This window comes from Gossypium hirsutum, chromosome A07 (genome assembly GCF_007990345.1).
Source record: "Gossypium hirsutum isolate 1008001.06 chromosome A07, Gossypium_hirsutum_v2.1, whole genome shotgun sequence".
Taxonomy (NCBI): Eukaryota; Viridiplantae; Streptophyta; class Magnoliopsida; order Malvales; family Malvaceae; genus Gossypium; species Gossypium hirsutum.
In genome coordinates, this window is record NC_053430.1 from 2038073 (window position 1) to 2051309 (window position 13237).

Below are 13237 nucleotides of genomic sequence, written 5' to 3' on the forward strand. Positions count from 1 at the left end.
TGTAATTATAACTCATTGTGTGAGTTTTTAGCATGATTATCTAAATCATATCAAATCGATCCGTTAGATTGAGAATTAATTAAAATATTGATATGGAAAAAGGTTTTAGACTAACTGAATTGTGAATTAGTACAAATTGATTAAATTAACAATTGAATAAATTTTTATAATTTTTAATATTTTTTATTTTATAAATTTATAATAATTTATTTAATTAAACCGTAACCTTATAAATTCGACCATCAATTAATTTTTTTGAGGGAGGTAAAAAAAGAGTCCAGGGTCCTGAATGATTGACACGTTCCAATCATCAAAACAACCACGACCCTTGGATTGGTTCACGTGCTTTCGCTTTCACGTACTTTTTTATTAATATAGTTTCTTCTTTTAAAATTCCAAACAAAGAATGTACCTTTTTTTAATTGATTTCATTTCCATATATCTTTAAAACCAAATTTTGGTCTGCCTATAGCAAGAGTGAAAAAAAAAATTATCAACGAAAAGAAAGGTCAAAAGAAAAAAAAAATTCTGGTTTCCATGGAAGAAGAGGCTGAATCACGCGAGGAAGTCAAGCCAAACGTCGTCGTTAAAGAGACAAATGGAGATATTGTCGGCGATAACGATGCAGGAAAATTGGGTACCATTGAAACCCCTGATTTTCTTTCCCAGAAAATATTCCATAACTGGTAAGCTTTAATTATATTCCTTCCGTAAAAAAAAGGAGACAAATGTTTCTTTCCGGATCTGGGTCTTGATATATAGCTGTTTAATTATACTCGATTCGATGTTTTAAAATGGAAGTCTTGATACATAGTGAAATTTAGTGCTTAATTCATTACCCTAATCTCATTTGTAGAGGAAAATTGCACATGGTTTTAAAATGTACTACTAGTAGTTTTTTTTATTGATGTTAAATGGTTGGGGCTGGATTTAGTTAGTGTTAATCACTTGCAAGCTTTGAATTCCCGTTGTATAAAAAACGGGGACCTGATTCTTTTTATGGTAGTATTTAAAAATAACAAAAAAAAGGGGTTGTTTGGTTATATTTTAGGTTCGCATAGTTACTTACTTTAGAGGGCTTCCAATTCTCTCTCTCTCTATATGTGTGTGTGTATATTCCCTTTTGATGAAACCTAGAAGATGCTCATATGTCATATTGAAATTTAAACTTATCAGTGACTGACTCAGTTGAGCATATGGTATTCGATTGTATTGAAGTTATAGATTCCATAAGAAAAATATATATTAGGAAGTGCACATGCTTGTTCTATGTTGTGTTTCCTTTTCTTTTCTTTTCTTTTTTTCATTTAAAACCATTTCGTTATACCGGAAAATAGTGTAAAAGTATGCAAGTGTCACCGTCTTGACCTGACCGAACTTGCAGGGCATCGGATGTGTTGCGATAGTATAATCCTTTTTGGGCACCCACAGGTCCCTCAAGGTTTTGCTACCTTCATATGTGACTAGTCCTCAAGGTCCCGCAGAACATGGCCATATCATGATAGCCTAACCCTCCTTTTCCCCTATCATTCTTTGAAGCAAAAATTGTTAGACTTTACCCCTAAAGTAAATTGTGCCCAGTAGATCTTTCTCATTCATGAGTGAAGCAAAAGGGCACATTAGTCATATTTGTGCACGCTTCTATAATGTTGTAAGCTTTTATTCTGCTGTTGTACAAGTTCCCTACCAATTCTGGCATCTGGAGTAATTACCACAAGCCCTGCTCAATCCCAACTCACCATCTTCTATGGCGGAAAAGTTTCTGTATTTGATGCAATTTCCGCTGAAAAGGTTGGCCTTTACTTAACATTTTAGAATGTTACTATGTTTTGGTAGGATGAGATTTTATTCCAAAATTAACCATCGATCCATGTCTGTCAGATACAAGAAATTATGCTTATTGCTGCTACTGTGGCTGCTGCTGATGTTGGCTCTGTTGACATGAAGAATGCTGCAACCGATTATGCCACCATTTCACCTGCTCTTACAAGGTGTCCTTCACTTCAAAGTACTGCAACTGCCTCGGCTTCGCCACAGGCACAGTTGTATCCTCTCCCCAGGACATCTTTTAGCAAACTGCAAGCTGGTAATTCAAATAATTACGAGGTTCAAATGCAAAATATTCTATGATTTTCATTTTTGGTGCATGTAAGCTAATAATGTGGCATCATGATTATGTGAATATCAATTGGATCAGAACTACCAATTGCAAGGAGACACTCACTTCAGCGTTTTCTTGAGAAGCGGCGGGACAGGTACTCCTTCAATCGTACTCCATCATTTTACTGTTTACTTTATACCCCTAAGCTATGGTAAGTGTAGTTATGTGTCTGTTCCCTTTTGTAGGCTGGTGAACAAGAACCCATATCCTGGTCCATCAACACCAAAAATGGCTGATGACGTCAAAGCTGACGTGAGTGCCACAACTTCACCAGAGTCTGGCTACTTCAAGGCATCACCCATTCGTCAAGAAGATATCCAACCAAAAGCTCCAGCTCATGTTGCCTAAAGCTAAGCATATAGGATTCCTTATATATATATACATATTTGATAAAAACTGAATCTAGCTCTGTTATTGTAAGTGACAAAGTGCAGAGGAATACATCTGATCTGCCACTGGAGTTAGGTGTGGATAGCAAGTGTACAATTAAACAGGTCTCATGGTAGGATCCGTCCACTTGTTTCCCTATTGCCTTCTTGGGCTGCAGTTTTGATGTTTCCTAAACCTGGACCCCCTCTCTCTGATCTGCCTGACAAATAACATTTGCTATGCATGTATGATTCTCTCTGTTCTATGGGTATGCAAAGATTGCTAATTTGTGTGTAATGTGTTCCAACTTTGTACAATACATTTCTTTTCTATGGATGCTTGGTGGTTTTAAATTACTCAAACTCAGAATGCGAGTATCCCGATACAACTATGGTTAAGCTTTTCTAAATTTGTTCATGTGTTACGAAAATCTTCGAAAGTTGCATCTCTGTGTTGATCACAAATGTTGAAAACCAATACTTCAGTTACATAGCTTAGTGGTAATTTGCATGCATTTTATCGTCATTCTTTGGCGTCAAGGTACGGTACAGACAGAAACATGCCAGATGGTTAATGATAAACCGCGGCTTACTTCATCAAACCCTCCGTCATAAAACTCAACAGTTATACCTATTTATAGACACGATGCTTTGATTCTGTCCCCTTCTCGGCACAATTACGTTTACCTATACTAAAACAACCAGAAACGTTTCAAAAAGTGGCATACAACGTACGTAAAGTTTCAAACAAGTCATATACTTTTGTTGCTTCCTAATTTCCTGATATAACCAAAAAAATGAGATTTTATGACTGATCAAGGTCGCATTCTATGACCAAAGATTAAAGGGTTCTAACTTCTTCTAAATGAGGCATTCTTGTAATACTAGCTTTTCAGTTGACATGATCCGGAATACCTTTAGACAATATTAAGCATGATTTTCCCAAATCTCAAAATTTCAAAACCGAAAACGCATACAATATTTCTTATTGGCTAACCTCATCCTTAATAATTCGCATCACATAAACAAAGAGGAAAAGGCATTTGGATACGAAAGTAACCTTCCGCCCAAACACATTGCTCGATGCCGATAGTCTAAAAAGGTTCACAACTAAAATGTTTGACATAGCAAAGCATTAAATATAGCTGTATACCAAAACACCAAGTTCTCTAAACATAACAAGCTCGTAATTCAATTAACATTGCCATCACCACTGCATTTCACTAGTGCATACTCCGCATGATGCCATGCACATAGCCCCCTGTCATCACAAGTGACACGAGTGATACAACCCCCGCGGGAAAGACTTTTCCCGACCTCTTGAAACGGGAACCCATCACTCCCAAAAGTGCAGCAGATATACCTTAAAATCAGATATCATTGATGCAAAATAGGGTTAAACTTTATGGAGCTAAAACAAAAAATGAAACGAGAAGATAAAAGCTAAACTCTATTTATGGTAATTAACATTCAAATGAAAAAAGGTTATCGAAGTCAACAACTAGAAGCACCTTTAGAATTTGAGATGCTATCTCAAGGTAGTAGTTGGTACTTTCAGTTAACTACTACCTTAGTATGCATTGCGAAAACAAATTCAGAAGCATATCTCTTTCTGTTTCTTACCCCCAATAAAACTGAATACCAACCCTTCCTCTCACTCTCTCTCCCGTTTTCCTTTCCCAGACCGAAAATTTTACTCTGATCGGCACTCTACAGAATAACAAAAGGGCTAATTGGAATTCAACATTTATAGCAAGTTCAACACTAATTGGCAGACCACATCTCTTCTAACATCATCACTTGATGTGTAAACTTGAACTTTGAAGGTATCTCCCTTTCTTTCTTCCCCCAATAAACCCAAATTCTCTCCCCTTTCCTTTCCACAAAAGCAAAAATCAATCTTACCCTCATCTCTTCTAACCGCATCCTTTCAAATGTAAACTAATCAACTTTAGCAACATAAACATCCAACACAAAAATGCCAATAGCAGGGTAAATAAAAAGAGTGTGACTTACCAAGCCCAACGGATGAGGCAAAAACTGGATTTGTGGGAAGCTGAGTATAAACATAATAGAGCACCGCAGCTGACAATCCTCCTGCCGCAAGCGATTTCTGGCTGCCACTCTTCACATAGCCCATAACACCACCCACTATACATATACACATTAACAAAAATAAGAAATACCCCTCAGCCAAAATGAAATATCTGCACATTACAATTCTGAAGTCCACATCAAATTATCAAAGACTGATATACAAAAGGATATCTGAGTTTCAATCAGTATTGTCAAGGTGAGCACCTAGGCATGCCTGCGCTTTAGCACTTGAACTCTAAGGAAATCATGTATATTGACCAATAAAAATTACATGTTTTGTAGATATAGATACAGACTTTAATGTTTATTATATATATATATATCTCTTATGCTATATATATGTATAGTCCATAGACACAGCAAAACCCACACATATACAAATTGGGCTTTACTTCACTTAGGCTAGCACATTTAGCACATTTAGCACATTTTTGTGCCTTGCATTGAAGCAATACAAGGGTTCTAATGCCTAGAGCCCTAGACAAGACCGGGTTCTTTACATTGCAAGAACAACAAAGCAACAAAAGAAAACAAAAGGGTCAACCCCAGACAATAATGTCAGACCCCACGGCCTTGAATCGATAGTAGGTGTCACCTTTCATTGCAAAACCAAACCAAGCCAACATACAAACCTTATGACTGGCTTCAACCACCAGTAACTACCCTTCGGTGAATTGGCAATGGCAACTGTAGAACACTGGATGAGGACTAGGAAACACACAATATGGATTCTTACACAGTCCAGTTCACTAAACAAGATTTATACACACACACACACTAAGGCGGACAGTTATGGTGGCCTGAGGACCCTAATTTTTCGAAATTTTCATTTCAAATTTTTAGAAAATTTTAATTAGGCCTCTCAAATTTTGAAAATTCTCATCTCAAAAAAAATTTAAAAATTTTAATTTGTCCCCCAAATTTTTTAAAAAATTCCCATTGAACTCCTAAATTACCCTGAATGGACATATATAAAACAGCACTAGGACACAGAGCCATAGCTCCTAATACAGCAGTCAAGGTGATGTCCTATTCCCTTGACTGGACTCCAATTCAAATTTCTTCCTAAATTACCCTGAAAAATCCAATCAAACATCAGCACTAAGAACCAAGAACTGAAAGCATAAGGCAAAAGAAAAGGTGAAGAATTTTTACCTCCAACAAGTGCAGCATATCCAAGGGTCAACTTCTGAGACATAGACAAAGCCATCTTTTTCTTACCACCGTCGTCCGAAAACTCCCCTTCTCCTTTACTCTCACTATCGCCTCCGCCGCCGCTGTTATCCCCACCGTCTCCTCCGCCGCCGCTTCTGTCGTCAAATTTATCTCCTCCGCCGTTTCCTGTGTCTACTTCGATGTCGATTCCTCCTTTTTCAGAACCCACAGTGCTGGTAACAGTCGTGGGTGCTTTGGAATCAGAAGATACGACCCCAGTTACAGTCAACCGTCTGAAATGAAGCTGACGGTTGCTAGCTACGGCAAATCTTGGGCCACCGGTAAGCCTTAGAAAACTTTTAAGCTTTGGTTGAAGATGAAGAAGAGACGACTGTGATACGCCTATAAACAAATCAGCCATTGTTTGTTTTGCGTTTGCTTCTTTGACCCTTTACCTTTCCAATTTCCTTTTTTCCCATTCTTGGACTTTCTAGAAGAGTGATCAGGTGGCAGCCATTGTAGACCCATGAAAATGGGTCTATGAAATTGGAACCCAAAGGGCCTGAACCAGGCCTGGTTGAGAAGCTCGGGCCTACACAATTTTAAAGCAAAGGGGCTCATAATAGCCTGTCATCATGGCAAAATAATCCAAGAGTTTTGGGTTGTTAGATCAAGTAAAAGAATTTTGATGGAATAAACTATAAACATTTTAATTATTTTGGGTTGTTGCCAATTTTTTTTATTTTATAATTATTTTTATAATATTATGAATATTTTATTATTAAGTGAATCTTCGTCAAAATTAAGATAAATTTGGTTTATTTTAGAACCTAATAGTCCTTAGAAGTAAAGTTTTATTTCATTTATATTTCTTATATCTATAAATATAGTTTTTGGAGAATCATTGTGAACATCACTATTGAAGTTGTAGGACTTTAAAATTGTGGGTTAGTATAACTCTACAATATTTATGATAAATTTTTAACTAAAATTACGTGGGAGAATATTACTAATGATACTTTATTAAAGAAAATATTTTCAGTTTTTTGCACTTCAGATATGCTCTTACAGTTTCAATACTATGAAAAAGGTTCTAATATATATTATGAGTTAATATCATGTTTAGTTATGGTTGAATTAAATAATGAGCTATTAAGTGAATCTTTTTGTATTATTAGATTTTTTTAAAGGACTGGAGATACAATTATGACATGATTTGTATTTTAATTTGATAGTTTTTCGAACACCGGGAAGAGAAATAATAGCCACATGGAATAATTATTTACGTAAGTTATCATTATCTAAATCCTCATAGAAAATAATTTGAATCAGAAGTTCAAAAGATAATTTATTTTATTGTAAAATAACGAAGTTTTCTATACTAGCTAATGTGTTGAAGTCCTAGTAGGACAATCTATTATAATAAATAAAAGTAATGCATGCCTAAAGCATGGAAGAATTGGTTCAAAGATGAAAATTTTTGTAAAATATAATAATAATTTTAGATTGTCATATAATAAAGACTAGACTTAATCATGAGTTGAGCCACCCGACTCGACTTGAAAGCCAGCCTAAAAAGTGGGAGGGTTTGGGAAAAAATATAGGCCGAAAAATGGGCTTGAGCAAAAAAATAAAGTCCATTTAGAAATTGGGTTAAACGTTGAGTAAGCTTTTTTCGACCCGGGCTGACTCGACCCAAATTTGCAAAAAAAAAAAGAACTGCTGTTGTTTTTTTCACTGTTTTGCTGTTATTTCACTATTATATGGCTACTATTTTAGAAGCATTTGCTTATTAAGTTGTACCTATATTAGTGTTAAGTATAAAGGTCTTTTTAATATTTTTCAATTTGTTGAGAAAGATTTATTTTAATATTTTTAGTATATTTGATGCATTATATTTTTAAAATTTATTTTCATATAAAAAAATTTACTACGACTGGGTCGGGCTCAAGTTTTAGTTTTTTTATTCAGGTCGGGCTTGAGTAAAATTTTAAACTCATTTTTCGGGTCGAGTCGGACGCCTATAAAATGGGCCTAAAATTTTGTTATGGTCCGGCTAGCCAATGATCACCTCTAATAGAGCCGAATGCTCTTAAAGAGACCCAATACTTATCTAATTATTAAAACTCCAGAAGATATTTAGGTACTTGAGATTGAAGATAAAAATGATGAAAATAAAGAGATATCAATAAGTTATGTCAATACGAGAAATATGAAACAACAATAATGAAAAATTATCAACAACAGTTTTGTGCAATTTTATTATTAAGATAATAAAAGAAAATTAAAATCTTGAATAAATTTGTCAAGAAATATATATATGGAATAAATTGGTCAAAATAGAAAGATGTAATTCAATTAAAATTAAATTCATAAAGTTTTTTGATTAGTAGTTCAAATATCTAAAGGTATAAAGCTAGTGAGGGTACAATGATTAGTTTTGCGGAAATGAAATAAGAAAGAATAAAGTTTTTCACTAAGTCCTAACAATGGTTATGAAAAAATACTCTTGCGACGGATGCAATAACCTTTAGATATTTTATTAACGTGGTAATTTATGAAAGATTTGACATTGAATGATTTAGAAAGCTAGAAGCATATAGAAATTCTCGAGAAATTGTTCAATACGTTTTAGTAAATACTTATATGAATTAAATTGATTTGAACATATATGGTAAATTCGACTTAGTGAATAATAATAAAAGAAGATTATAAAACGATCCAAAATATATGTGTCGAAACCATGTTTATTTTGGAAAATGGGGATCGACTTTTGAAAACGAAAAGTTGGGAGTCGCCACTGACTTTTTTGAGGTGTAATCGGATCACCTTGAGGTTGATCATTTTAATAAAATATTTGATTTATTAAAATAATAAATTTAGGTCTACGAAAATTGAGAAAAAGGGTTCGGGAGTCGGTTACGCACGAGGAAGAGTTAGCACCCCCGTAATGCCTAAAATTGGTACCAATTGATTATTGAATGTCCTATCGTTGAAAATTTAGAAAAAAATTAAAATACGATTCCTTTAAAAATGTATGAACAATTCGAATTGGATTTTAAGGTTCACTTGATACAAAGAAAAAAAATACCACATCCAGTACGTTAGGACACGATACTTTAAGCCTCCAAAGACTAAGATCACCTCATAATTTCCAAAACACGCAACGAACTCTTAAAAGGATACTCCGTTATTTGGGAAAACAGAAAAACGAAACCCAACACGTTAGGGCACGATTTCTCGAATTTTTAAACACGAAATATTACCTTATTTTGAAGAGTTTTCGAATAAGTAATTATGAAACCGGCTCAAAATATATTCGCTTGGTTTACTTTAAGGGTAATAAAACAATCGATGTTGAGCGAAAATGCGGATTTTGTAAAAAACATGATGCAATAATAAGAAACTAAATCATAATTCTAAGCATGAAACGATAATAAGTGGATTCGAATTGAAAACGAAAGAAATAACACGTGATACACAGAACTACATGAAACCAATATAACACAAAACAATTTAAAAACCATACGAACAATATACAAAGGAATAACATATATTAGAATTCAAATAGTTTATATGTATAAAAAAACGGATAATATATTAGTGATTATTTTTTAAAAAATATTGAAACGAATAATATGTAACATAATTTCAAATGAAACAAATTGACTAAACGAATGATATATTTATATGAAAATAATAAATGCAAATAACGTATATACAAAGACCAAAGTAATTAACATAAATAAAATATGCAATAAAAAACAAGATCCTCAAAAGAAAGCCAAGCTATATATGAATAATTTTAAAGAAAATATATACAATAAATTTAGAAAATATTTACATAAAATAATATGAAAGCAACAATGTACATAGAATAGAGTTAATCATAAATTATATGCCTAATAACATAGATATGAGAACATTTCAATGTAATAACATAAAATAAATAAATAAATAAAACAATAATGTTTTTCAAAAGAAGAAGTGGAATTGGCAAAATTATTTAAAATACATATATACAAATAAATAAAGAAAATAAAAAAATGTTAAATGAACCTTTTTAAAGAAAAAGTAAATTATGGAAAAGCTCAATTAAAATAAAATTAAAATAAAAGGGATATTTTATAAATAAAGTAAACCATTGAAATTGAATCGTGGACCAAAACAAAACGCGTATAAACGCTTGGGACTAAAACTGAAAATAAACTAGACCCTCAAACGTGTCGTTTCAGCGCGGATTAAAATGAAAATATGCGCATGTCCCAGGGATAATTTAAAAGAAATAAAAAAAACCAAACATGGCTTAATTAGACAGTAGTGCAAGGGAGGGGGACTAAACGCACAAATTATCCATTTAGAGAAATCATGCGCATGAACCAAGTCAAAAAAGCTATCTGTTCCTTCCCCCAATGCCATTTCCTTTTATTAACCATTAAAACCCTTTTTTTTTTTGTCAAAAAACGTTTTAACCTTTATTTTTTTAAAAAAAGAAATCCAAAAATGTTTTATGAAATTCCTTCTTCTCCCTTACTATCCCTTTTGTCTTCCAGCCGAAAAGGCCACCAATGGTTCACCCAACCGTCGCCGTGACTCCGGTGAGTCTCCCTTCGTCGACGTGAGCACGACGTGGCTCCGGTGAGTCTCCCTCTCTCTCCTAATGTTTCTTTCACGCAATAAGAAAATGAAAGAATAATAACAAAATCAGAAAGGGAGAGAAACTAAAAAATCACCTTTAACAAATATTATTGCTTTTGGTCTCTGCTTGTATTTGATTTCATATATATTTCCACTATTGTATTCGTAGAAAGGGAACCCCCCCTTTACAATGAAAAATTGAAGGCTTTTATAGCTAAAAACCATACATTTTCTTCCTATTTCTTTGCTCTAATTGCAGGTGTTGTGATGTCGTGGAGGAGTGCACGATCGTGGGGCATGGATGCGCGAGATAGAGGTCGTGTGTGGGCGTGTCGACGTGCATGGGAAGCTGATCATGGGGGCTACAGCGCCAACTGCTTTCAGAACTCTTAGTGTTGCTGGAATTTTATGTTATTGGCTTAGGTCATTTGGGCCAACTAGGGAGTTGGGCCACTACAATTTGGGCTTGTTTAATTTTGGGATTGGTTTCTCTTTGGTTTTAATTATTTTTGCTTTTATGTGTGTATGGGCTATAATTGGGTATTTGGACCGGGCAAAAATTGGGTTTTACAGTTGCCCCTCTTTGCTCGTTGTCGTGTAATGAGAATGAAGTAAAGACCACAAAAAGGCCAATTTTGCCCGGTCTTACCACATCTCAATCTCTCTATGCCCATCTTCTTCAGGTAGCCCTATTCCAACCCACTGCATCTTCATGGGTATCTAAATTGTGCTTTTAATCCACTCCACATCCTCAGTCTGCTCCATTGCGACTTCAAAAAGATAAAATTTTCAATTTTGAGCCTGCTCCGCTGCATCTTCAGGGAGATAAGACTTATCACTTCGACCTGCTCCACTGCAACTTCAGGGAGATAAAGTTTGCTATGATCTGTTCGTTTAGCTTCAATCTGTTCCATTGCAACTTCAGGAAAATAAGATTCGCTATCTTTAGTCTGCTCCACTACTGCTTAGGGGGTTAAGGCTCGTATCCTCAACCTGCTCTCTTGCTACCTCAAAGAGATAAGGCCGGTGGCTAAAATCTGCTTCATAGCCGATACATGGAGATAAGACTACCATTCCTGATCTGCTCCATAGTCGATACACGGAGATAAGATCTGTAATTTTCAGTCTGCTTCCTACAACTTCAGGAAGATAAGACTTGTGGCTAAAATCTGCTCCATAGCCGAGACATAGAGATAAGACTCGCCATTTCTGATTTACTCCATAGCCGATATATGGAGATAAGATCTGTAATTTTCAGTCTGCTTCCTGCAACTTCAGGAAGATAAGACTTATAGCTAAAATCTGCTCCATAGCCGATACATGGAGATAAGGCTTGCTATTTCTGATCTGCTCCATAGCCGATACATGGAGATAAGATCTGGTATTTAGCTTGCTCCACTCTTGCTCAGTGAAGATAAGGCTGATGATTGGAATCTGCTCCATCCCTGGTACGTGGAGATAAAATTCTCCAAAGTTCGATCTGCTTCACTCCTGCTCAGTGAAGATAAGATCTGGTATTTAGCCTGCTCCACTCCTGCTCAGTGAAGATAAGGCTGATAGCTGAAAACTGCTCCATTGCCAATACATGAAGATAAGACTTGCCAAAATTTGATCTGCTTTACTCCTGCTCAGTGAAGATAAGATCTGGTATGTTTAGCCTGCTCCACTCCTACTCAGTGAAGATAAGGCTGATGATTAGAATCTGCTCCATTGCCGGTACGTGGAGATAAGATTCTCTAAAGTTTGATCTGCTTCACTCCTGCTCAGTGAAGATAAGATTTGGTATTTAGCCTGCTCCACTCCTGCTCAGTGAAGATAAGGCTGATGGCTGAAATCTGCTCCATTACCGATACATAAAGATAAGACTTGCCAAAATTTGATCTGTTTCATTCCTGCTCAGTGAAGATAAGATCTGGTATGTTTAGCCTGCTCCACTCCTGCTCAGTGAAGATAAGGCTGATGATTGGAATCTGCTCCATTGCCGATACATGGAGATAAGATTCACCAAAATTTGATCTGCCCTGCTTCTGCTCAGCGAAGATAAGATCTGTAATTTTAGCCTATTACCCTACTGCTTAGGGGGTTAAGGCGGGTCTTCGACCTGCTCCACCACTACTCGGGGAGCCAGGATCTATAAATTTTAGCCTGTTACCCTACTGCTCAGGGGGTTAAGACTTGTATCTTTGATCTACTCCACTATTGCTTAGGAAAATAAGATCTGTGAATTCACCGATTCCACTGCACTGTCCTCTGAGGAACATGATCTGTAAAATCAGTTTCATGTATCTATGCCTATGCCAAATAATTAGGATGCAATGATTGAAATGAATCAAATGCTCCTACCTAAATGTGATGCTTATGTCAAATAATTAGGATGCTATGATCGAAATAAAATCAAATGCTCCTAACTAGATGTGCTATTGTATAAATACAGAAATGTCATGAGAATGATTCCTTTTTAAAATATTAAAGTGTCATCACTCGTTATCTATCAGAGTTTTATCACTGTGGCATTATGCTGCCTTCCTGTTCGACTAGCATTTCCAACAAAAACCCATAGAAACAACCCATTGTGCTCAACTAGCTTGCCCCACTGTAGTTTCAAAGTCTCTTTCACTGTACCTTTTGGGACATAAGGTTTGTACCTCCTAGTGCAACTCCAGGGGAATAACATTTGATTTCTTCTTCATCCTGCTGCAACTCAGAGGTATAGGATTTGCATCATCTTCAATCAAATTGATCAACTGCACCATTCCCTGGGTGTAATGAACAGATGTATATGCCTGATACCTGTATGAATACAGAATACCATTTTTTT

At 35.4% G+C, this 13237-nt stretch overlaps 2 protein-coding genes across 2 annotated transcripts; one reads left to right on the forward strand and one right to left on the reverse strand.

The window, feature by feature from the left end:
* The first annotated feature begins 400 nt into the window (after window positions 1-400).
* On the forward strand, window positions 401-2886 carry LOC121231961 (protein TIFY 3). The gene is made up of 5 exons (XM_041117131.1): window positions 401-686; window positions 1680-1791; window positions 1882-2086; window positions 2198-2255; window positions 2347-2886. The coding sequence occupies exons 1-5, from the start codon at window positions 538-540 to the stop codon at window positions 2507-2509; spliced, it is 687 nt and encodes a 228-aa protein (XP_040973065.1). The 5' UTR covers window positions 401-537; the 3' UTR covers window positions 2510-2886.
* Window positions 2887-3484: 598 nt separating this feature from the next.
* On the reverse strand, window positions 3485-6474 carry LOC121231960 (protein FATTY ACID EXPORT 2, chloroplastic). Its single transcript, XM_041117130.1, has 3 exons — window positions 5782-6474; window positions 4546-4680; window positions 3485-3892 (listed from the first exon to the last, which is right to left on the reverse strand). Exons 1-3 carry the CDS (start codon window positions 6200-6202, stop codon window positions 3753-3755), a joined length of 696 nt encoding a protein of 231 aa, XP_040973064.1. The 5' UTR covers window positions 6203-6474; the 3' UTR covers window positions 3485-3752.
* Between the last annotated feature and the right edge of the window lie 6763 nt (window positions 6475-13237).

Bases quoted from the DNA above. Each gene is read 5' to 3' on its own strand.
- LOC121231961 (XM_041117131.1), top strand. From the start codon at position 538: ATGGAAGAAGAGGCTGAATCACGCGAGGAAGTCAAGCCAAACGTCGTC. The intron at 2,087-2,197 runs GTAATTCAAATA...CAATTGGATCAG, and splicing joins TTTTAGCAAACTGCAAGCTG to AACTACCAATTGCAAGGAGA. The intron at 2,256-2,346 runs GTACTCCTTCAA...TCCCTTTTGTAG, and splicing joins CTTGAGAAGCGGCGGGACAG to GCTGGTGAACAAGAACCCAT.
- LOC121231960 (XM_041117130.1), bottom strand. From the start codon at position 6,202: ATGGCTGATTTGTTTATAGGCGTATCACAGTCGTCTCTTCTTCATCTT. The intron at 4,681-5,781 runs GTAAAAATTCTT...GTATATGTATAG, and splicing joins ATATGCTGCACTTGTTGGAG to TGGGTGGTGTTATGGGCTAT. The intron at 3,893-4,545 runs GTAAGTCACACT...TCTGATTTTAAG, and splicing joins TGCCTCATCCGTTGGGCTTG to GTATATCTGCTGCACTTTTG.